This window comes from Salvelinus sp. IW2-2015, linkage group LG4q.1:29 (genome assembly GCF_002910315.2).
Source record: "Salvelinus sp. IW2-2015 linkage group LG4q.1:29, ASM291031v2, whole genome shotgun sequence".
In the NCBI taxonomy this organism is placed as follows: domain Eukaryota; kingdom Metazoa; phylum Chordata; class Actinopteri; order Salmoniformes; family Salmonidae; genus Salvelinus; species Salvelinus sp. IW2-2015.
The window spans coordinates 34,149,303-34,172,633 of record NC_036842.1 but is presented as its reverse complement, the minus strand read 5'-3'; the positions used below and the strand labels follow the sequence as shown (position 1 = coordinate 34,172,633).

Genomic DNA, 23,331 nt, shown 5'->3' with positions numbered 1-23,331 from the left:
TTCCCCAAAGCCATCAATTTTTCCTAAAGTTGAGAGCAACTTATTTTCTGTGCTTTTGCTAAACCACATGACCCAACCAGGAATGATCTCTTGACCCTTTTTTGTTGAGAAGACGTTGAAAATATGTATTTTCAATGTATTGTGCTTACTGGGTAAACTATCTACGCCACGCAGGAGATGCAGAACCAGCTAAAGAAGCTTAACGGGGAGCTGGGCGAGAGGGAAAGCAGTCTGGAGCAGCAGTACCAGGAGCAGCTGGAGCAGACAAAGAGGAGGCTGCAGAGTCACGACGTCACCATCCAGCGCCTTACCACCTGCCTGGCCGACAAGGAGCAGCAGCTACAGGTAGATAGTCAGAGCTCGAGAAACTAAAAGTGAAACCATAGAAATATAATCTATAGAAGGGGGCTTAGAGTATCAAACACTAGCAATTTTGTGAGGCCTGTTCTATATATTCCTTTTCTATGGAACTAGGTAAATATGGTGTACTAGCACCATATTGTGGTGATAGTACACCACAATATGGTAGTCCCGTGTGGCTCAGTTGGGTTCAATTCCCATGGGGGACCAGTACGAAAGAAAAAAAATTTATATATATATATGTGTATGTGTATATGTATATGTATATACTTTTTTTTAATATTTTTTTTACACACTACCGTTCAAAAGTTTGGGGTCACTTAGAAATGTCCTTGTTTTTGAAAGAAAAGCATTTTTTTATTTTCATTAAAATAACGTGTCCTCGACTAGCAGCTTCCTTAAATAGTACTCACAAAACACCCGTCTCAACGTCAACAGTGAAGAGGCAACTCTGGGATGGTGGCCTTCTAGGCAGAGTTCCTCTGTCCAGTGTCTGTTCTTTTGCCCATCTTAATATTATTTTTTTATTGGCCAGTCAGATATGGCTTTTTCTTTGCAACTTTGCCTTGAAAGCCAGCATCCCGGAGTCGTCTCTTCACTGTTGACGTTGAGACTGGTGTTTTGCGGGTGTTATTTAATGAAGCTGCCAGTTGAGGACTTGTGAGGCGTCTGTTTCTCAAACTAGACACTAATGTACTTGTCCTCTTGCTCAGTTGTGCACCGGGGCCTCCCACTCTTTCTATTCTGGTTATTGCCAGTTTGCACTGTTCTGTGGAATAGTACACAGCGTTGTACAAGATCTTCAGTTTCTTGGCAATTTCTCGCATGGAATAGTCTTCATTTCTCAGAACAAGAATAGAACAAGAATAGACTGACGAGTTTCTGGCCATCTTGAGCCTGTAATCGAACCCAGAAATGCTGATGCTCCAGATACTCAACTAGTCAAAAAAGGCCTTTTTTAAATTTGTATTATTATTATAATTTTTTTGCTTTTTTTAATCAGCACAGCAGTTTTCAGCTGGGCTAACATAATTGCAAAAGGGTTTTCTAATGATCAATTAGCCTTTTAAGTTGCTAAACTTGGATTAGCTAACACAATGTGCCATTGGAACACAGGAGTGATGGTTGCTGATAATGGGCCTCGGTACGCCTATGTACATATTCCATAAAAAGATCAGCTGTTTCCAGCTACAATAATCATTTACAACATTAACAATCTCTACACTGTATTTTTGATCAAGTTGATGATATTTTAATGGTAATATTTTTGCTTTTCTTTCAAAAACAAGGACATTTTTAAGTGACTCCAAACTTCTGAGCGGTAGTGTGTATATATGAAAATGTATGCGCTCTACTATAAGTCACTGGATAAGAGGTGTCTGCTAAATGACCAAAATGTAGCACGGGAACCGGGAAAAACTTTTTTTCTTTCTGTCCCTCTATTCGATCTTGTTCTTTCTCTTGCTGTTGCTTTTTTCCCTCCTTTCTGTCTGCCTCCTCTCTCTATTCTCCCTCTATCAGGAGTACATGAACATGATGAGAGACATGGAGCAGAGCAGAAGTCCTGAGGAAAGCGACACCATGTTGTCAAAGCTGCGAGAACGACTGAAAGAAAAAGAAAAGGCTCTGGAGGTGGGCTTTCTATCAATGTTAGAAATATTTTACATTTCACTCTCGCTCGCTCTCTCTCAATTCAATTGCTTTATTGGCAGGATGTAAAAATTTACAAAGTGTACTTTGGAAATGGAATGATTTGACTTTTTAGGGCTGTAATCCCGTTAGCGGGATTGAAATGACAACAGTCAGTGAAAGTGCAGGGCGCCAAATTCAAACAACAGAAATCTCATAATTTAAAATTCCTCAAGCATACAAGTATTTCACACCATTTTAAAGATACCCTTCTTGTTCATCCCACCAGTGTCCGATTTCAAAAAGGCTTTACAGCGAAAGCACCACAAACGATTATGTTAGGTCACTGCAAAATCACAGAAAAACACAGCCATTTTTCCAGCCAAAGACAGGAGTCACAAAAAGCAGAAATAGAGATAAAATGAATCACTAACCTTTGATCTTCATCAGATGACATTCATAGGAATTCATGTTACACAATACATATATGTTTTGTTCGATAAAGTTCATATTTATATCCAAAAACCTCAGTTTACATTGGCGCCATGTTCAGAAATGGCTCCAAAATATCCAGAGAAATTGCAGAGAGCCACATCAAATAACAGAAATACTCATCATAAACTTTGATGAAAGATACATGTTTTACATAGAGTCAAATTTCAAATAAGCTTTACGGCAAAAGCACAATATTCAATAATCTGAGAACAGCGTTCAGCCACAAAAGGAAGCCATACAGTTACCTGCCAAATTGTGCAGTCAACAAAAGTCATAAATAGCATTATAAATCTTCACTTACCGTTGCTGATCTTCGTCAGAATGCACTCCCAGGACTCCCACTTCCACAAGAAATGTTCGTTTTGTTCGGTAATGTCCATCATTTATGTCCAAATAGCTACTTTTGTTAGCGTGTTTGGTAAACAAATCCAAAGTCAGGAAGCGCGTTCACTAAAAGCAGACGAAATGTCTAAAATTTCCGTAACAGTCAGTAGAAACATGTCAAACGATGTATTGAATCAATCTTTAGGATGTTTTTAACAAATCTTCAATAACGTTCCAACCGGAGAATTCCATTGACTTCAGATGTGCGATGGAACAGAGCTCCCTCATGTGAACGCGCATGGTCAGGTCATGGTAGACCTGACTCATTCCTGTCTCCTTCGGCCCCACTTCACAGTAGAGGCATCATACAAGGTTCTACAGACTGTTGACATCTAGTGGAAGCCGTAGGAAGTGCAACTTGATCCATATCCCACGGTGTATTCGATATGCGATGAGTTGAAAATCGACCAACCTCAGATTTCCCACTTCCTGTTTGGATTTCTTCTCAGGTTTATGCCTGCCATATGAGTTCTGTTATACTCACAGACATCATTCAAACAGTTTTAGAAACTTCAGAGTGTTTTCTATCCAATACTAATAATAATATGCATATATTAGCAACTGGGACTGAGGTGCAGGCAGTTTACTCTGGGCACCTTTTCATCCAAGCTACTCAATACTGCCCCTGCAGCCATAAGAAGTCAATGAACGTCATTAAAAATGAAGATTGTCACGAACAGGATGTCGATCTTTCTCTCTCGCTCTGATCTGATGAACATTGTATGCCTTTGGTCTTTTAATTTCAATATTCTGTATGGCTCCTCCACAGCAAGCGTTGGATGAGAAGTTTTCAGCGCTAGAAGAGAAAGACAACGAGATCCACCAGCTGCATCTGTCACTCAGGGAGAAGGAGAGGGACCTGGAGAGACTCAACAACCTGCTGTCTCACAATGAGGACACCATCAACGTAAGGGACCATGATCACCCCACCAGCGTTGGAGTCAATTCCATTTCAATTCAGTCAGTTTAGTTAGTCAACAAAAATGTAAACTCCAATTTCCCTCATTGCTTTTCAATGAGGAGAATTGGATTTTCAATATACTTACTAAATTGACTGAATTGAAATGGAATTGACACCAACCCTGCATATCATATTTAAGTCGCACACTACCTCCAATAGGGAGTTGTTGCAAGGACTGCTAGGGTAAACATCATGTTGAATGGAGAGTCTACAACACTGGTCTCTCACTCTCCATTGCTCCCTGCAGAGTTTTGACACGTTGATCAAGGAGAAGGACGTGGAGCTGCAGCACCTTGCCAACACTCTGAAGAACTTGCAGCGTGCCAAGCAGGATGTGGAGGACAACCTGAACCGAGCCTGCAGGGAGAAGGACTCCATCATCAGTCAGCTGCAGCTGTCCCTGGAGGGCAAGACCAAGGACATGGAGGTAGGAAGACGCATAAGGAGAAAGTAAATCCCATGTATTACCTAGCTGACACTCACAAAATATTACCTGAACATAAAGAGTTTTAACACAGGCATCAATACTCACAAAACAGTGACATCATTCACCAAACACGCTGTCGTTCAATGATATATTGATTTGATATAATATTGACCTAGTATATCTTGGAAAAGAGGTTAATCCCAGAAGGATAAAGTTGGATAAGTAAAGATTGACAAATAACAAATCTCTTTTTCTTTTGTTCGGTCTTTCTCTGCCTCTGTCTGTCTGTGTGTGTGTGTGTGTGTGTGTAGGCGATGGCAAGTGCCCTGCTGAGCCAGTCCCAGTCTCAGGCCCGTGACCTTGCGGAGCAGATGGGTCAGAGGTTAAAGGTGGCAGAGGCCATGCTGGTGGACGCGGTCAAGGCCCGTGAGAGGCTGGTGGCGGACAACGAGAGCGCCGTGGAGGGCCTGCTGGCCACAATCGGCAGCAAGGACCAGCTTCTCAAGGTACACGCACACACACACTGGAGGCATTTTTACTGGTTGATTTATTGTGATGAGAAAGTTTCTGTCTAATAACATCCACACTCACATTCTATTTGTCTTAACCTTGTAATATTTTTATAGGAGGGTTAGTGTTTATTATCTCATGTTTTCTCTCCTGTCCCTCCAGGAGTCAGCAGAGCACTATAACAGGACACTGTCTGAGCGCATCCAGGAGATCGAGGAGCTGAGGCGACAGCTGTGTACCCGGCAGCAGCAGCTGGCCTCCGCCGAGAAACTTAGTTCCACTGCAACACAGGAGGGTTACCTGGAGACTGCCAAGCTCAGGGCTCTGCTGACCGAGAAGGAATCCATCATCATTGTGAGTTTGGACAGAGTTATTTGGATAGGTGCAGAGTACACTACTATTTTGTGTTTTTGATAGTTTAGGATTTAAATCATGGCTGGCTAAAATATGTGCAGCATTTTGCTCCTGCCCAGCTCTAACGCACCTCACAAGTAAAAAATAAAAGTACAAAAAATATTATTTTGTTAATGTTGGGCTAGAACAAAACCTGCACATTGGCCATCCTTGATTTGTCTTGGTAGAATAACGTTGAATAAAGTTAATGGCAAGGTTATGAGCTCCGATGTGTTTAGCTTTTCATTTCCTCTGCCAGAAACTTCTGGAGCGAGGCCGGGAGAGGGACCAGTTCCTGGCTGAGTTGAGGCAGAAGGAACCTGTACCGTCCCAGGTGCTGGAGCTCAGACAGACCATCCAGTTGCTGCAGGAGAGATTGGAGGAGAGGGAAGGTGAGAGGTTTTACCTCTTAAAGCTGCAAGCTGTGCTGAACAGTTTGGCATGCCAATGAACTAAACAGCAGTTGGCTGAAGTACAAACTGTCTTTGTCCACCAACACCCTGACCCCACTAATGTCCTCTACTGGTTTTGTTCCCTCTGTAGGTGACCTCTCCAAGAGGAACAACAATGAAGACAGCATGGAGAAGGTCCCTCTCATCAAGAAGACAGTGGTCATCCTGAAGAAGGAGTTGGCTCAGAAGACTGAGGCTCTCAACAAGGCTCTGAGGAGGGAGAATGAGCTCAAGGTGAGAACAGTACATACTGCAGCTGATTCAAATCCCTGAGCCGGCAAGGTGGGGAAAAAATCTGCCGTTCTGCCCTTGAGCAAGGCAGTTAACCCCCAACAACAACTGCTTCCCGGGCGCCGATGACGTGGATGTCGATTTAAAGCACACCCGCCCGACCTCTGATTCAGAGGAGTCGGGTTAAATGCGGAAGACACGTTTCGGTTGAATGCATTCAGTTGTGGAACTGACTAGGTATCCCCCTTTTACTCTGGTCAAAGAATACACTATTTTTGACTGAGGAATAAGAAATGATTCACTTTCACTTTCTTGATCCTTTGTTGGTTTGTCATTGAGTTAACATCGTTTTTTTTCTTTGCTCTTGGTAAAAATAACCTCTGGGTACAGATCAGAATCAGTAGATTACCCTCCACAAGTCTAAATCCTGACTATTACGTGGATAATAGAAAATGGACCGTGGGTCAATGTCTTCATTCTATTCCATTGTTCTCCTGTGTTCCAGATGTCCCTGGCTGATCTCCAGTCAGTGCTGTCTGAGCTGGAGGGGCGTATCGAGGGCCAGGCGGCCAGCATAGACTCCCTCACCACCACCCTGGAGACCAAGGACGAGATTATAAACGTGAGTGGATGGCCAGTGGTCTCCTCACACACTGCTACTAATCTACACAGACACTCATACACACACTCAAGCAGGCTCAGGAGGTTACCTGGTGCCATTTGGTTTCATGGGTAGCTTGCACAGGGTTAATCCACCTGGCTGACCTTGAACTGATTTTTGCCATCACCATCTGTGCTACCTCTTTTGAGCATGGCTCAGTTATAAATAATCTATTGCAGTCATTGTAAATTCCGAAAGGAAATTAACACATCTGAGCGATACTTTCACTTCAATACATTCTTCTTTTTTTTACCCCTTCGAGGGCACTTTTTTCATTTGCTGTAACTAGTTTGACCTCAGTCTCTCTGCTGTGTATATGTTGACAGGACCTCCACCAGCGTCTGGGCCAGAGAGGGGACAGTCAAACCAGGGAGACCCAGGATCACGCTGCTGAAGCCGGGGTGGAGCACTCACTCCCTGGCCTCCCTCAGCGGGAGAGGACCATCATCGGTGGTGACAGCCAGCAAGAGGTAGCCCCACGCAAAAGCAAGCCCTGCCTGAAACGTATTTATGAGCTGTAGTGTGCCATCTATCTTCAGAAGAATGGCCATGTCTGAATGTACCGTAGTCGAGTGTTACATCAAAAATCAATAAAGTCACAACCTTTTGTGATGTCTGGTTTAATTGTGTGAAAATAAAGTGTTCAACAACACAGTCACAATTTCAAAAGGCTCACTCTTTGGTCTGCATGTCAAAAACAGTCAAGCATGAGAATAAACCCACCGTGACCTGGGTCCTGTTCATTAGGCACCAAAACTGACTGACACATGGCGGGACTACCTGGACCTGTCCAATAACGATCTCTCATTTTCGTTTTCCATTGCGAAACGGTTTAAAACAATTCCCATTGCATGCACAATGAATATGACCCTTGTATTGCAACTGATTGAGTGGCATCTGACCTTTGACCTGTGCCCTCCTCCCTCCCCAGGTCCTGCCCTTGTTGGCTGACCTGCAGGTGGAGCATCGCTCTTTGAACCGAGCCCTGAGGGCCGAGCAGCAGCTCTACTCCAGCTTGGTTCGCACCGTCAAAGAACAGGACAGGTATCTGGACGATTATCACAGATTGGATTTATTCCACATCATATTTTATTGCCATGTAATTTAAATAGTCTTACCAAAGTCCTTTTTTATATGCTTTGGTTGGTGTGGCATTCAAAAGGGTTTCTTTTTTTTGTTGCAATACCCAGTGTGTCCATAGATATTGTCTACTGGTACACCGTGTACATAGCCACGTTATCGTTACTAATTTATTCCTCATGTTGTTATTTTTCTATTATTTAAAAATAATTCTCTGTATCATTGAGAAGGGTCCATAAGTAAGCATTTCACTGTTATGCTTCATAAACAACAGGTGTAGACTGTGACAAATACAATTAGATTTGTCTCCTTGTGTGTGTATATGTGGAATAGTAATTCATACATTGTGTGTTTTGTAGTGCCCAGCGTCTTCACGCCCTCCAGATGGAGCTGACAGCGGTGACGCTCCTCAGACAGCAGCTGGAAGAAGGGATCCGGAGCAACGAGGAGCTCAGAGAAGACCTGGAAAGAGAGATCGCCAGAGCCAAGCTCTCAAGAGAAGGTGCAGTAGTAGTACACAGAAGAGGAGGGGGAGACTAGAGAGATGGAACTAGGAAGGGCACAGAGGAGGGGGATACTAGAGAGAGGAAGGGACCTAGGAAGGGCACAGAGGGGGAGACAAGGGAGGAAAGAATGAGAGGGAGGAGGGGTTCTGATCCTTTGTTTCTTGAACTAGACAGCTGGCTGAAGCTCAGCTGTGAATGAACAATGTCTATATTGAGTTGAGGAAGTAGAGACCCACTATATTATTTTAAACTGTCCAACACTAACATGTTATTCATGGTACTTTAATAGGAAGTTATACTCTCTTAGGGAGAGGCACACACATACATGCATGCATGCTATCAACCATGGTCAGTTTGGTCGCTACATGTTCTAACACTGCCTGGTGTTGCCAAGCCTGCTGTCCACCTGGTCATTTTTTCATCTGTTTGCTGTCTTCTGTTCACTGTCATCTTCATCATTAGCATCCTCCCCATCTGCATGTCTAAAACACGACCGCAATAGCCTACGTTTTTTCTCTACTCTATTAATGTCCCCACTGGCACCTCCTATAAACTCATCCTCTCACCTGGAAAGTAATTTCCTTTGTCCTGGTTATGAGCTACTCTGCACAATAAAACATAATGCATGTGTCTCTGTCTGTCTTCCTCACTTACAGCTTACCTTTACTCATTTGCTTATCTTCTACTCTTGTTTTTGTTTATCCATTAAAAAGCCATGTCTGTCTCGTTGCATCACTTCACTCGCATATCACATGAAATCATTGTCACTTATCCAATGTCTGCTTTATTAGAAACATAGCAGTTAGTACACACACACACTCTTATTAAGCCATCTGTAAGCTGATTCAATTACAGCCTATAGGGTTGGGGCAGTTACAGAGCATACCTCTCTGTGGTTGCTTCCCTGTTCTCTACCCTTCTTCCAAAGTGTGCACTTGCTTGTGAAGCGTGCATTCGTTTCAAGCATATTACCTACAAGTTGTTTACAAAACAAACACAGGTCGATAAAATCATCCTACATGCTGAACTGAATTCAACGACAAGGAGTGATGGGATGTCACTGTTTAGTAGTGCAAGGCTTCAGTGGATGCAGTGTTAGGACACATACCATCATAGAACCTTGATTGATGAGGCCAGGTGCCAGTGAGAGAGCTCTGTATAGGTGTGGCAGTGTGACAGTCTGAACCTGATGATTTATTCATCTATGGTGCAGCCTGTGTGTGCATGCGCCCATCTGCCTTCCAGTTCATACCATTCCTCCCCTATAAAGAGAGCCAGCTATATAATATAGGTAAGATGCCTTGGGCTCGTATTGAATGCTGCTCAGTAGAGGGAATTGCTCTTTATAGTGGCTTTATATTTATACGGGGTGGCAGGTAGCCTAGTGGTTAGAGCGTTGGCTCAGTAACCTAAAGGCTGCTAGATCGAATCCCCGAGCTGACAAGGTAAAAATCTGTACTTCTGCCCATGAACAAGGCAGTTAACCCACTGTTCCTAGGCGGTATTGTAAATAAGAATTTGTTCTTAACTGACTTGCCTAGTTAAATAAAGGTTAAATATAAAATACTGGGGGAAAAAACAACAATTTCATTGATTTTGACGGGGTTACAGTTCATATGAGGAAATCAGTCAATTGAAATAAATAAATTAGGCCCTAATCTATGGATTTCCCATGACTGGGATACAGATATGCATCTGTTGGTCACAAAAAATGGGCCTCAGGATCTTGTCATGGTGCATTCGAATTGCCATCGATAAAATACATTTGTTTTCATTGTCCGTAGCTTATGCCTGCCCATACCGTAACCCCACCGCCACCATGGGGCACTCTGTTCACATCGTTGAAATCATCAAACTGCCCACACGACACTCTACACTTGGTCTGCGGTTGTGAGGCCGGTTGGACGTACTGCCAAATTCTCTAAAACACGTGGCTTGTGGTAGAGAAATGAACATTCACTTATTAGGCAACAGCTCTGGTGGACATTCCTGTAGTCAGCATGCCAATTGCACGCTCCCTCAACTTGAGACATCTGTGCCTTTTATTGTCCCCAGCACAAGGTGCACCTGTGAAATGGTCATGCTGTTTAATCAGCTTCTTGATATGCCACACCTGTCAGATGGAGGGATTATCTTGGCAAAGGAGAAATGCTCACTGACAGCGACGTAAACAAATTTGTGCTCAATTTGAGAGAAATAAGCTTTTTGTGTATTTGGAACATTTCTGGGATCTTTTATTTCAGCTCATGAAACATGGGACCAACACTTTACCTATGGCGTTTATATTTTTGTTCAGTATACGATACATTTTATTTTGGCCATTATTTATATTTTATACCACAGCATTGTTGAATAATAATTTCTTATCGGCTAGAAGGGCATTCTAGAATGTAAAAGATATTGGGACACCTTGCAATCATGACATGATATGCACCTACACATGCAGACCGTACTTGCTACAAAGTTACAGAAAGCTAAAGCAACAACTACACAAACTGAAATTGGATACATTGTAAGAGTGACTTGTACGTACACTGAATGTACAAAACATTAAGAACACCTGCTCTGTCCATGAGACTGAACAGGTAAATCCAGGTTTTTCACTTGGATGATCCTTTTATTGATGTCACTTGTTAAATCCACTTTAAGTCAGTGTAGATGAAGGGGAGGAGACAGGTTAAAAGAAGGGTGTTCAAGGCTTTAGACAATTGAGACATGGATTGTGTGTGTGCCATTCAGAGGGTGAATGGGCAAGACAAAAATATAAGTGCCTTTGAACAGGGTATGGTAGTAGGTGCCATGCGCACCGGTTTGTGTCAAGAACTGCAACGCTGCTGTGCTTTTCAAGCTCAACAGTTTCCCGTGTGTATCAAGAATGGTCCACCACTAAAAGGACATCCAGCCAACTTGACACAACTGTGGGAAGGAAGCATTAGAGTCAACATAGGCCAGCATCCCTGTGGAACGCTCCGACATCTTGTAGAGTCTATGCTCCGACGAATTGAGGCTGTTCTGAGGGATGGGTGCAACTCAATATTAGGAAGGTTTTCCTAATGTTAGATATACACTGAGTATTCCAATCTAGGTGGTTGAATTCAGTACAGCATGTAGAATGATTCTTTATGATCCTGTGTGTATAATAGAATGTAAACAACATGGGTGCGCTTGAAGCGTTATTCCACTGACTCTTTCCTTATGTAACTCTACATGCAGTGACCCAAACCCCAGGCTGTTGATATTTCTGTTCTATGCATAGTTCACCTGTGCATAAGCTTTCTATTCATGCTCGATTATGTGATCTTGATAAACACAAACTAAATATACACTTCCAAACGTAACATAGGAACTGGAAAGGGCAGAAGCTAATGTGTGTTGCTCCCAGAGGTGATCTTAAATGAAGTATGGTGACCCAACATAGAAGAACAGAAGCTTTACTAAAGATCACATTTTGGAGTAGCAAACAGTGAACATATTTCTTAGTTTTTCAAGTGTTTCACCCCACCTTTCTAAGAGTAGATTCAGTAGATAGGGTTTTATTCATCTGTCTTGGTCTCTCGAACTAGGAATCATGGGTTGGTGGGTTGCAGCCAGTCACTCTTTGCAGTTAAATAAAGACTAGGTTATGGTTAGAAATATGACTTTTAGTGGACCAAGAACATTCACATTGCTTTAAGATGGGACACATTGTAAAAACATATGCGGTGTATTCATCAGCACACACCATAGAAAAACTTTTAAAGATGTAAAGTCCAGGCAGTCCCTGCCTGTTTTAGTCCTTATTCTTCCTTAGCAGAGTTGCCAACTACCAGATGTATCCGGATTACATGAATACAGCTAATTCAACCTAGCTTCCTTTTCCACCTAAAACCGGATGTGGGAACTCCGCTCAGGCGTTTTCTTTTGCGCCTGCTACGTTAGTGCCTAAAGAACACCCTGGTCCTCCGTCTCTCTCTAACCCAATCATGTCTCTGCAGGGCGCGAGGGCCAGGGCCACGTTGACCCCAGGGAGCTGCAGAGTGTCAGGCATCAGCTGGAGGACGCCCAGCGCTGGAATGCCTCCCTGCAGGCCCGCCTCGGAGTCATCAAGAACCGCGGGGGAGGGGTGGGTGCCACCAACGACACTGGTGAGAACCAGGATACTGTACTATCGCATCATCACAAACCCTGACGATGTCTCAGCACATTGACAAGGACAGTAGAGCCGGGATGGGAAACTCGAGGAGACGCTTGAACTGCAGGGTCTCTTTAGAGTGCACAACCCTGGGTTCCTTGGTGTTAGTCAGTCACAGACTTAAAGGAGTGTTTCTTTAAATATAAAGTGGCGCATACCTGAAGTTAAAGTGCAGTCTGTATATTGGTAGTAAGTAACTCCTCTGTTCCAGCTGACACCCTGGGTAGTTTCATGGCCGACCAGACGTCCTACATGAGTATCTGTGTAGGAGAGGGGGAGGGCCTGGACCATCTGTCTGTAGAGGAGCTCCGACAGAAGGTCAGCTTTTACTTCACTGCATTAGCATACTTCATATGTCATATTTGATTCATACATGATCATACTTAATGTTAATTTATTTATACATTATCATACCTCTTTCCTGTAAATAATGTTGTTTTATTCTGGCATCGAGCCGAAGAGCTAAACTGGAGGAAAACACAGTTTTTATTGTTTCTAAGTATCCAATGCTAGTGGTTAATGCAAGGTGTACATCACTACTGATGAGTTGCTAACGTCATTGTATCTCCTGTAGGTGATGGAACTGCAGGACTATGTCAGTAGACTGCAGGCTTTGAATGAGGACCTGCAGAGGACGCTCTCATTGACCGAGGGCTCAGACCACAACCTATCACAAAGCAGCTCTGGGAAAGAGGTATGTCCAATTTCAAATCGACCCATTTGGCATTCACCCTGGCACTTCTGTAGATCATAAATGATTGGAAAAGTGCATTTAATATGGTGGAAATTCTATCAGAGAGGAAGGTTAAGTTATTGTTTCTAGCTGACAGATCCGTGTAGATCTATATGTAGGCTCTTGTGCTTAGTGCTCGTGGTCGATTTGGGATTCGGAGGTGTGTTCAGTTTGCTTGAATGTTTGCTACGTTGCGGAACGGTTTATACTGAACAACATATTTCACAAACGTTATTGAACAGACCGGTACGTTTGCTCCTATTTGCTGGGTGTGGCGAGGTGTGGCTTGAAGAAATGAGTGACCTATTTAAAGGGCATTAGCCATACTGACAGCGTTCCCCAAACCCTACCCATTTTTTAAACTGGTTGTTCAGTACAGCACCGTTTCCATTCAATTGAACGTTCCAGAATAGAAGTAGTGCTTCCTGATTCTCAGGGCAGGGCTTTAAAGTGCGATATACAAATAAATATTTTGCTGTGAGACCATGAGTTTTATTTTGGGAGCACTGTGCGACTATGAAAAAAATCTCCCAGATTATAATTGTTGTAATGAGGCTTCGCTGTACAGTTGTTTCCAAGTGCCTAAGAGATACACACGAGTGCAGATTCATTAGCGTCATGGTTGTACCATTACTACAGCGAAAATGTCTGGCTTCTAGCCCAACCAGGTCAAAATGTCTGACCCACATTTCAGCGGGTCGCTGGGATCTCATTTTACATTCAAAAACCATGTCGTGGGCCGTTCAAAAACTACTTGCGCGTCGAGCCTCGCTACCATTTGTTTACACTTTGTTCAAGCATGTTAGACCTTTGACTAGCTAGCTAACAACCAGGTAACTTCAGCAGTATATCCAAACATCTGGTGGCACAGAAGGAAAGGAACGGGATATCTTCTTCAGGAGATCAATGATCACAACAATGAATGAACTACAGATCTCTTGCATGTCTTCATCACAAACCTGACGTTTTTAAAGAGACTGTTTAAAATGTTCAAAGTAATGCATCTCAATAGGAAAATAGTGCTTTGTAGAAATCTAATATTCTACAAATTACTGTAAATTCAATGACCGGTATTTGTATCAACATTTGAGCTTTTATAATAAACATATTTACAGCGTTACATATTCGTTTCTAGGGTAATATGTGCTTTAAAAGTAGCTAGAATGCATCCAGGCCCAATACAGGCTGTATCTCAATCAATAAAACTATTCTGGTGCTCCTACATTTCATGTGGCACATTTTAATTTAGAGCCCTGGGCACAGCTTCATTCTAATCCTCTCCCCTAACCTCTTACTGATCTAACCTTTGACCCTGAACCCTCACTGATGTATGTTAGTTTGTTCTGTCTCCTTACCAAACACTTTTACATCTGCAGTACTGTGTCCTATATCTGTTTTACCTCTTAACTAATGCATTATGTCTCTGTAGTATACAGCATTTACCATCTCTTTCCACCCCTCCTAACTTCGTCCCTGTTCTTTCTTATGTGTCCCATGAAACAGTCTTTTCTTACCCCATGCCACATTAGACACTTCGCTGTCACGCCATTCTGCCTTTGCTGTGGTGCCGTATTGTCTTATGAATTCTGTTCCCTCATTGCATTTTTTTTCCGTTACAAAGCCATGTGTCACATACGCCTCCCATCCCATTACTATAGCAGCATCTAGAGCGGAGACAGGAGAAAAAGTCACGGCACAGTGACAGAGTCCACAGTGACTCTGGCCAGGACAAAGGGAGCCAGACGGACAGCGGCCTTGGACAGGTAAGCAGGGCTGATTTAAAGATGGGTGATAAGGAAAATAAATGTTTAGTTGTTTTATGCATCTTAAAGAACCATAGCAATTAGAGAACATTAAATATGTGTTGTGGGTATGTTTTTCCTAATCTGAGGAGTTCCTTGGAATTTTGACGTGAGAAAGTATACATTGAGCATTATGCACCATACCACGTATAGTACTTCTCATACACTCTGAAAAATTCCCCTTTCAGGTGGTAGATGGAAAGCTGAATGACGGCCACCAATCTGCTGATGTGACTGTGAGCAGTACCCTGGCCCAGATCCAGAGAGGGATATGGCCTCCCTGGTCTTCCAAAGCCACCAGTGAGAGCCAGTCACAGAGCAGCCAGCAGGGAGAGATGGAGAGGGACAGAGACTGGGAGCAGCTTTGTTCTCTTCTGTCCGACTGTGGGGCCTTATCAGTCAACCACCTCAGGTGAGTCACCTTCATCTTCTATCTAATTACTGTGTTTTAAGGGGGGTGGGTACATTTTCATAAGGAGGAGGAAAGCGATTGTGCTTTTCCACTAATAATTCTGTGTGTTTAGGGAGGAGCTACAGAGGTTGCGGTCAGAGAATGTGGACCTGAGGGGTCAATTAAAGGAGGAGAAATCCACAGAGTCCAAGGAGAGCGCCGACACCTTGGGCGACATCGGCGACGCACAGGGCGACCTCCGCAAGACATTGGAGAGGCTGAGGTCAGAGGCCAAAGGTCACCGCAAGATTATCCAGTTGCTGAAGGAGCAGCTGGAGAGGACTGAAGCGGTGGTGGACGTAGAGACCCGGTCGAATAGTCAGCCGGACATGATGGTGACGATGACCCGGGAGATGGAGAGGCTGCGTTTGGAGCAGGAGGGAGGAGCTCATGGTAGAGAGAAACTGCTTGAAGGAGAAGCGAGAGGGAAAGCACAGGGAGATGGTCATGCCACACAGGGGAACAGCCACACACAGCCTGCCAAGAGACATTCATATCGCATCGCAAGACATGGGGTAAGTACTGTCATTGAAATGAGAAAGAAACATGAAGTGAAGAGGAGACTTGCACACATTTTAATATTCCTGCTCTGCTGTTTGTTTCTGTATTGCAGGCTGGTGTCAAATCTCGCCTGCCCGTCCCTGTGCGACACAACAAACCAGACACTGCTGGCAGCAGGGAGTCGGTAAACCAGGCGTCAGACGAGTTCTCTGAACATCTGAGAGGAGACATACTACATCAACTAGGCCTGGACCACCACCATGACCAGCAAACCTCAGACTCCGACTCCCACAGCTCTCCTAGAGCCGCCCAGCACTGCAGCCCAGGCTCTAACCATAGCAGCACCACTAGGGGGACCACCAGACAGGGCCTGGAGACGGAGTTCCTCCGAGCTCAGGCTCCCACCGACGCCGAACTCCTATCCCAGTTGGAGCTCCTCCACCAGGAGTGCCAGGACAAGGAGCAGCTGATAGACCGTCTGGAGGAGCAGATGGCCGAGTGGGACGAACTTCAGGCCCAGCTCCGGGAGAAAGACCGGCTCAACCGTCATTATATGGAAGCCCTGCAGGCCGCCGAGTCCACCATCACTTATCTTACAGCCTGCAACCTGGACAGAAACAGCCAGGGTGGAGTACTAGGTGCTGGGTCCCCTGGTTCAGAGTACATACTCCAGAGACAGTGCATTGAGCTCCAGAAAGCCCTTGAGGAGAAAGAGAGACTCAACACCCAGCTGGTGGAGTGTCTCAACATGGTCGAAGCGGCCATTGCCTCGCTCCCCGGCACCTCGTCATCCGCCAACGCCCTGGACGGTCATTTGGACCCCCAGGAGCTGTGCACGAGGCTGGAGGCGACCTTACGGCAGGTCAGTGCTTCTCTTGACCCTCTGGTCCTGAAAACCTCGGTTCCAGGGCCTTCGGGGGGCCTCGACGCGGAGCTGCAGCAGCAAGTGGACTCCCTGCAGGAGACGCTGTGGGAGCAGAGCCGGCTGAACGTCGAGCTGCAGGAGAGGCTGAGGTCAGCTGAGGAGGCTGTCGCAGCACAGCAGGGCACTGCCAACACTGCCCCCGCAGGCCTGGAGGGCAATTACGGTAGGCAGCCAGAAGAAGACCTGAATGAGTTTCCGAGAGGGAATGAAACAAAGGGACAGAGAGGTTGGGGAAAACATCATGGAAGAAGCAAGTTTGCGTCCGATGAGAAGAGCAGCCTAGGATATGAGCAGGTTGCCAAGCATCTCTCCGAGTGTCTCAGAGCAGCCGAGTCGGCCATAGGCTCACTCACAGCTCACTGTACCAACACGAGCCCTAGCACCTCTACCACGACCAGAGCAGCTCAAAGCAGCTCTGACTTACAACAGCAGCTAGACAGACTACAGAGAGCTCTACAGGAGAGAGAAGCGCTGGACGACCTGGGCTCCACCGAACCCACCCACCAACAGACCAGTAGGACCCCCACACGACACACCACTCCTGGGGCTGAAACCCCCTCTCCCCTAGAGCTCCACCATAACATCTGCCTCCTCCAGAAGGCCTTCTACGACCTGCAGGATGAGAGGGGACGCAGGGAGAGGGAAGCCCAGACGATGGAGCCTGGAGCTTGGGTACCACCACGAGATGTCCAGGCCCAGCTGGAGAGCCTTCAGAAGGCTTTGAAGGAGAGGAAGAGGGCCTGTAAGAGCCTGGAGGAGAAGCTGGCCACGGCTCAGTCCATCATAGCTTTGCAGAACTCCTCCAAGAAGACCAGTCATGTAGCAACACAGAGAGGTAAGGGAACAGTAATTGAGGTGAAATTGTTGATAAGATTCATACATACATTTAAAAATGACATTCCTTCCTACTATTTCTTATATGGCCCTTCGAGCCGGATCTGTTGGCTACTTTGTTTTTCAAGATACATTTAAAGCACAGATCTAGACAGAACAACAACACAACGTCAGGAATTTGGAATCAGCTTTTTGTTTGAAAATGTTTGTCTTGACATACGTTCTTAGAGGAATGTGTGCAACCTGCACTTTGCTGAGCTGTGTTTTTATAAATGTGCATAGACCTCTATTGCAAGAAGTGCATGTACTGGTGTGTCGAGCATGACAGCCAAGCCTTTTGGTTACTGTTTTTGATGCACTAAAGGGAGCTTCGCATAGCATGACAACGAATGACAGTGACTGGCTCTGTGTAGAATTAAACTACTGCCTGTGTGATTCAATTGTTACATCAAATATCAACGTTTGACTGCACAATCCAAATGCAATGATGACATCACGTCCTCGGCATCTGATCAAGCCGAAAGAGAGAGAACCTGAACCTTCTCTTGTTAACCCCCGCCTGCCTGCGTGTTGCCTCTAGCGCCCCCTCTGGAGCAGGAAGACAAGGGCGTGCAGGTGGACCTGCAAGACCTGGGTTACGAAACCAGTGGCAAGAGTGAGGCCGAGGTGGATAGGGAGGAGAGCAGTAGCACAGGTAGACGACCACGTCTAGACGGAGCATGTCTGTCTGTCTGTCGAGTGGACACTAATAATCACAGTGGTGGAGTGGCGTCTGCTGCATGAGGAATGAAAACACTGGGCTGTAAGACTGTTTGATAATAACACCACTGTGCTTTTCTGGTCTGATAGTCACACATCGACCGGGTGCGTCTCGATAGTCTAAAGTGGCTTCCTTTCCTCTCCTTCATCTGCTCTGACATAAAAAGGACTGGACAGGTGAAAGCAGCTCACGGGCATCCGACATTTTGTTTTCCTCTAGCCTGTGTTTTCAGGTCAGTGCAGATAGAGGTAAGGAGAAAAGGAGAGGAAGCGACTTTAGACTATTGAGACTCAGCCCTAAAGACTGCATGGGGAATGAACACTGGGCTGGAACATTGTGGTGATAACCCCACTGTGTTGTATGGGTCTGATAGTCACACCTTCTCCTATGTGGTTTAACCAGGGCACTGACTTGTACAGCACACCTGTGTCTCTGCCTGTCTGTCTCTCGCTGCCTGTGTCTCTCCTGCATGTGTGCACTCTGGTTGTTGTACTCTGGAATGGCTTGCTCTATGGGACACTAACTCCTCCTTATTTGACCACGGTCAACTGTAAAACATCAGCACAAAACCGATCCTCTCTCCTTTCACATTGTACCATCTTCGTCAGACTTGCTTATTTTAGGTATATACTGTAGACCCCTGTTTGATCCTTTTGTGTGTGGTTGACGATGATCCCTCCAGATATGCAGCTTGTCCCTGGCAGTGATAACAGCAGCCTGCCCTGCCTGCTGAAGCAGAACCAGGAGGAGCCCTCGTTCTCCTCCACAGAGAACCTTGACACGGCCTCCAGTGCCTCCTACCCCAGCTCCCCCACTCTCAGCTCCCCCAAGGTACTGCCGCCCTAGTTACTGCCGCCCTAGTTACTGCTTTTCACATTTTTATTGGACATGGTCCTCGTCCTGTGTTTTGGTTTGATTGTATTGTCTCTCTTAAACCCTCACCTTTATGCTCTTTCTTTCTCTTTATCCTCTCTCACTTTTGTGCTTTCTTGTTCTATCTCTCTTTCTCATCCCCATCCCCCATCTCTCACTAGGTGAGTCTGAAGAGCCTCCAGACGTTTGACTCCTATGGTCTGTGTGAAGACCCAGCCCAGCTCAAGGCCCAGGTGAGGGAGCTGAAGACCCAGCTAGAGAGCCAACACCAGGTCATTCTCCACCTGCAGACCATGCTACGCCGCCGCGCCTCCCTGTCCAGCGAACTGTTGACCGCCACATCTGACTCCCACACTGCCACGGGAGGTCACACGGGCTCCGAGAGGGGGGAGGAGGGTGGGAAGGAGGAGAGGAGCCTGGAGGGAGAGGGGGAGGTGACGAAAGAGAAGATGAAGAGTATGAGCATGGAGCTGGAGAGGGAAAGGAGCGTGAACAGGAGTATGAGCGAGCAGCTGTTGCAGGCCCAGCAGCGGAGTCGATCAGCCTCACCTGCCAGGTTGCTAAGTAGTTGTTTCTTAACTTTCTTCATTATAAAGTCCTAAAGATGTATTTTTGACATGGTAAAAAGTTGAACTCTGAATGGCTGTTCAGTTACTATTTCATTGTATTATTATGGACTCAAATGAATGTTTGTTTACAGTTGTATCTTTTATTTCACCTTCATTTAACCAGAGAGCCCTGGGGTCTAATTTGTGAGGTCAGCTCTCTACAGCGTATTTGTTTAGAAATGTCTGATAAATCTGTCTAGTAATCTAGTTATTGTCATCACCACTAAACGTCTCTGTTTGGTTAAAAAGTATTTTTTTTTAAATGATCTCATCTGTTCCCTATAGGATCGACTCCCTGGTACAGTCGCAGGCGAGGGAACTGTCCCAGCTGCGTTGTCAGATCCAGGAGAGCCGGGGCCTGGGGGCACTGCATCGGATGCAGCTGGAGGAGCTGTCGCTGGCCTTCGAGGAGCTGCTCCAGGCCAGCGACGTAGACTACTACGTGGGAGAGGTGTTCCGAGAGCAGCTGGACAAGAGCCTGGGCGTCCTGGAGAGGCTGGAGGGCCGGCTGGAGAAAGGTAAGCACAACAAACATTCTATGTAGACATTGATGATAGTCATAGTTGACATTGATAATAGTAATAGGATTTTAAAAGCAGCTATACAAACATGTACTAAGGACTCTTAAAGAGCCAATGGCCTCTACAGAATGGAGTCTATTGAGACTGTTCTGAGATGCTCCATTCACCAACCCATTCTGAAATTGTATATACTTTCATAACCTACTCACCAATGCAGAGATGCGATGTTGGGATTGCGAACATCTGTGAGGGTTTCATTTTCCTAAAATGAAAGATCAAAGTTGCACTACTTTTGTAGTGTAATACACGTTCTAGCCAAACCACACATCATCATCCAATACCAGATACCCCACACGCAGGCCTCTCACCACTTGGCAAGCACGAGAATAAAGGCCTCTCACCACTTGGCAAGCACGAGAATAAAGGCCTCTCACCACTTGGCAAGCACGAGATACAGGCCTCTCACCACTTGGCAAGCACGAGAATACAGGCCTCTCACCACTTGGCAAGCACAAGAATACAGGCCTCCCACCACTTGGCAAGCACAAGAATACAGGCCTCTCACCACTTGGCAAGCACAAGAATACAGGCCTCTCACCACTTGGCAAGCACAAGAATACAGGCCTCTCACCACTTGGCAAGCACGAGAATACAGGCCTCTCACCACTTGGCAAGCACGAGAATACAGGTTAGGGCTGGGCGATATGGCCAAAATATTATATCACGGTATTTATAATAATAAAAAATATTTAAAAAATGACGTTATGACGTTATTTTACGGTACTTGAGTAAAAGTAAAGATACGTTAATAGAAAATGACTCAAGTAAAAGTGGAAGTCACCCAGTAAAATACTACTTGGGTAAAAGACAAAGTATTTGGTTTTAAATATGCTTAAGTATTAAATGTAAATGATAAAATGTACTTAAGTATCAAAAGTATAAATAATTTCAAATTCCTTATATTAATGACAACGAAGTAAAATGCCAGGGAGGAGCAATTGTGACATGGTAGGAACTAAAGTGTTGATAAGTGTTTCCTAGGGGACCCTATAAGCTTTGGCTACAGTGCATGTTCTCTCTTAGCTACTTCATGTAGCTAACATATTCTTGCTTTGCATATTCCTCTTTGATTTAGAAGATACTGTTGCACAAACAACATGCTGATTTAGGTCTACACCATCACTGGTATTATCAGGCTGTATTAGCTAGCTACGTTTGCTCTTACTCAGTACATTTATTCGCTAACTGTTAGCATTAGCGGCTAACAATTAGCGTCTCACAAGATTCAGAGCAACTTGTTAAGAAAAGACAAACTAGCTGTTTGCTGATGTAAGAAACAAACTGATTGTGTCATTATAGAACGCTAGAGTCATGAGCTTAGTTTAACTGTCGTACCCCATCAGAACCAAAAATATGAGCTTGTTTTACTCCCATTGTTTGCAAATAAACACTATTTAGCTAAAACTATCATTTAGATATCATTGGGGGGTGTGATCACCATAAGGACACAGCACATAGTCTACCTGAAGAGGTTAGGAGAGAAAAGAGGCGGCTGAAATAGACAGATTGCTTCTTTAAAATAGGTGTGATAGACTGAAAGAGACAAGCCTTTCACCATCCCTCTCTCCCTGTCTCTAGGAGACGCTCAACTGGATAACGAGGACGGGGCAGCACTGGAGCTGGCGCAAAGGTGTGTGTATAATTTAGATATCATGTGTGATCACCATAAGGACACAGCCACATAGGCTACCTGAAGAAGGTTAGGAGAGAAAAGAGGGGGCTGAAATAGACAGAAGAGAGTGAGGTGTGATAGACTGAAAGAGACCATAAGGAGTTGCCTCTCTTCCTCCTGTACCACACAAAACACTCCTCTACTAATGGACCTTTTATTGAGATGTACGTTTCTCACCAACCCAAGTTCTATTGACCTGCTTAGACAGTCACTGATCTGTTAATTTTAAATGTTACCTTTATTTAACTAGGCAAGTCAGTTATAAAATTCATTATTATTTTCAATAATGGCCTAGGAACAGTGGGTTAACTGCCTTGTTCAGGGCAGAACGACAGATTTTTACCTTGTCAGCTCAGAGGTTCAAACTTGCAACCTTACAGTTAACTAGTCCACGCAATAACCACTAGGCTACTCCCCAAATCCAATGTTTCTTCTACCTCAGCTGCTTAAATCCTCAATTTCACGGACATCCATAGGCTTACAGCTGTCTTACTCAACACTGTGTGGTTGTGTCACTTAATGTCAACATTTAGAGAATATTGTCTCTATACTCTATTACTGGACAGCCACACCGTGCTCCATAGGGTTGCAGTACTGCCTCGCTCCACTAGATGAAAGTGACGGAGCTACAGCAGCAAGACAGCCGGCCGCTACCAGCTGCGAGAGTACTTGCGGCTAGAGGGCAAGAGGGAGCTGCTGCAGCAGGGGATAGAGTACTTGCGGCTGCAGCAAGAGGGAGCTGCTGCAGCAGGGGATAGAGTACTTTCGGCTGGCAGGCAAGAGGGAGCTGCTGCAAGCCAGGGGATAGAAGCTTGCGGCGCAGCAAGAGGAGCGCTGACGCAGGGGGGGGATAGAGTACTTGCGCTGCAGCAAAGAGGAGTGCTGCACGGGGATAGGAGTACTTGCGGCTGCACGCGAAGAGGGGCTGCAGCGAGCGGGAGTAGAGTACTTGCGGGTGCAGCAAGAGGGAGCTGCTGCAGCGGGGGATAGAGTACTTGCGGCTGCAGCAAGAGGGAGCTGCTGCAGCGGGGGATAGAGTGACTTGCGGCTGCAGCAGAGGAGCTGCTGCAGCGGGGGATAGAGTACTTGCGGCTGCAGCAAGAGGGAGCTGCTGCAGCGGGATGTAAGAGTACTTGCGGCTGCCAGCAAGAGGGAGCTGCTGCAGCGGGGGATAGAGTACTTGCGGCTGCAGCAAGAGGGAGCTGCTGCAGCGGGGGATAGAGGACTTGCGGCTGCAGCTAGAGGGCGAGAGGGAGCTGCTGCAGCAGCAGGTCTACTGCCAGGTCCAACAGAACCAGAGTTTGGCCGAGTGTGCCAGGGAGCAGCTAGAT

General features: G+C 45.4%; 1 protein-coding gene across 6 annotated transcripts in view; it reads left to right on the top strand.

Annotated features, from left to right (window-relative positions):
- The window catches only part of cdk5rap2 (CDK5 regulatory subunit associated protein 2), a 64,705-nt gene that overhangs the window by 23,007 nt on the left and 18,367 nt on the right, over positions 1-23,331 (top strand). For 4 of the 6 annotated variants that reach the window (XM_023984500.1, XM_023984505.2, XM_023984499.1 and 1 more), the window contains exons 13-36: positions 175-345; positions 1,882-1,992; positions 3,638-3,775; positions 4,077-4,256; positions 4,568-4,762; positions 4,929-5,120; positions 5,419-5,551; positions 5,703-5,845; positions 6,348-6,464; positions 6,830-6,973; positions 7,435-7,547; positions 7,943-8,085; positions 12,064-12,213; positions 12,472-12,578; positions 12,835-12,954; positions 14,652-14,756; positions 14,984-15,207; positions 15,320-15,761; positions 15,860-17,507; positions 18,087-18,200; positions 18,949-19,097; positions 19,301-19,695; positions 20,033-20,265; positions 21,907-21,958. In XM_023984500.1, coding sequence (XP_023840268.1) covers positions 175-345; positions 1,882-1,992; positions 3,638-3,775; positions 4,077-4,256; positions 4,568-4,762; positions 4,929-5,120; positions 5,419-5,551; positions 5,703-5,845; positions 6,348-6,464; positions 6,830-6,973; positions 7,435-7,547; positions 7,943-8,085; positions 12,064-12,213; positions 12,472-12,578; positions 12,835-12,954; positions 14,652-14,756; positions 14,984-15,207; positions 15,320-15,761; positions 15,860-17,507; positions 18,087-18,200; positions 18,949-19,097; positions 19,301-19,695; positions 20,033-20,265; positions 21,907-21,958 — 5,519 coding nt within the window. The remainder of the gene's footprint in view (positions 1-174; positions 346-1,881; positions 1,993-3,637; positions 3,776-4,076; positions 4,257-4,567; positions 4,763-4,928; positions 5,121-5,418; positions 5,552-5,702; positions 5,846-6,347; positions 6,465-6,829; positions 6,974-7,434; positions 7,548-7,942; positions 8,086-12,063; positions 12,214-12,471; positions 12,579-12,834; positions 12,955-14,651; positions 14,757-14,983; positions 15,208-15,319; positions 15,762-15,859; positions 17,508-18,086; positions 18,201-18,948; positions 19,098-19,300; positions 19,696-20,032; positions 20,266-21,906; positions 21,959-23,331) is intronic. The other 2 variants (XM_023984501.1, XM_023984504.1) reach the window with 2 other exon arrangements.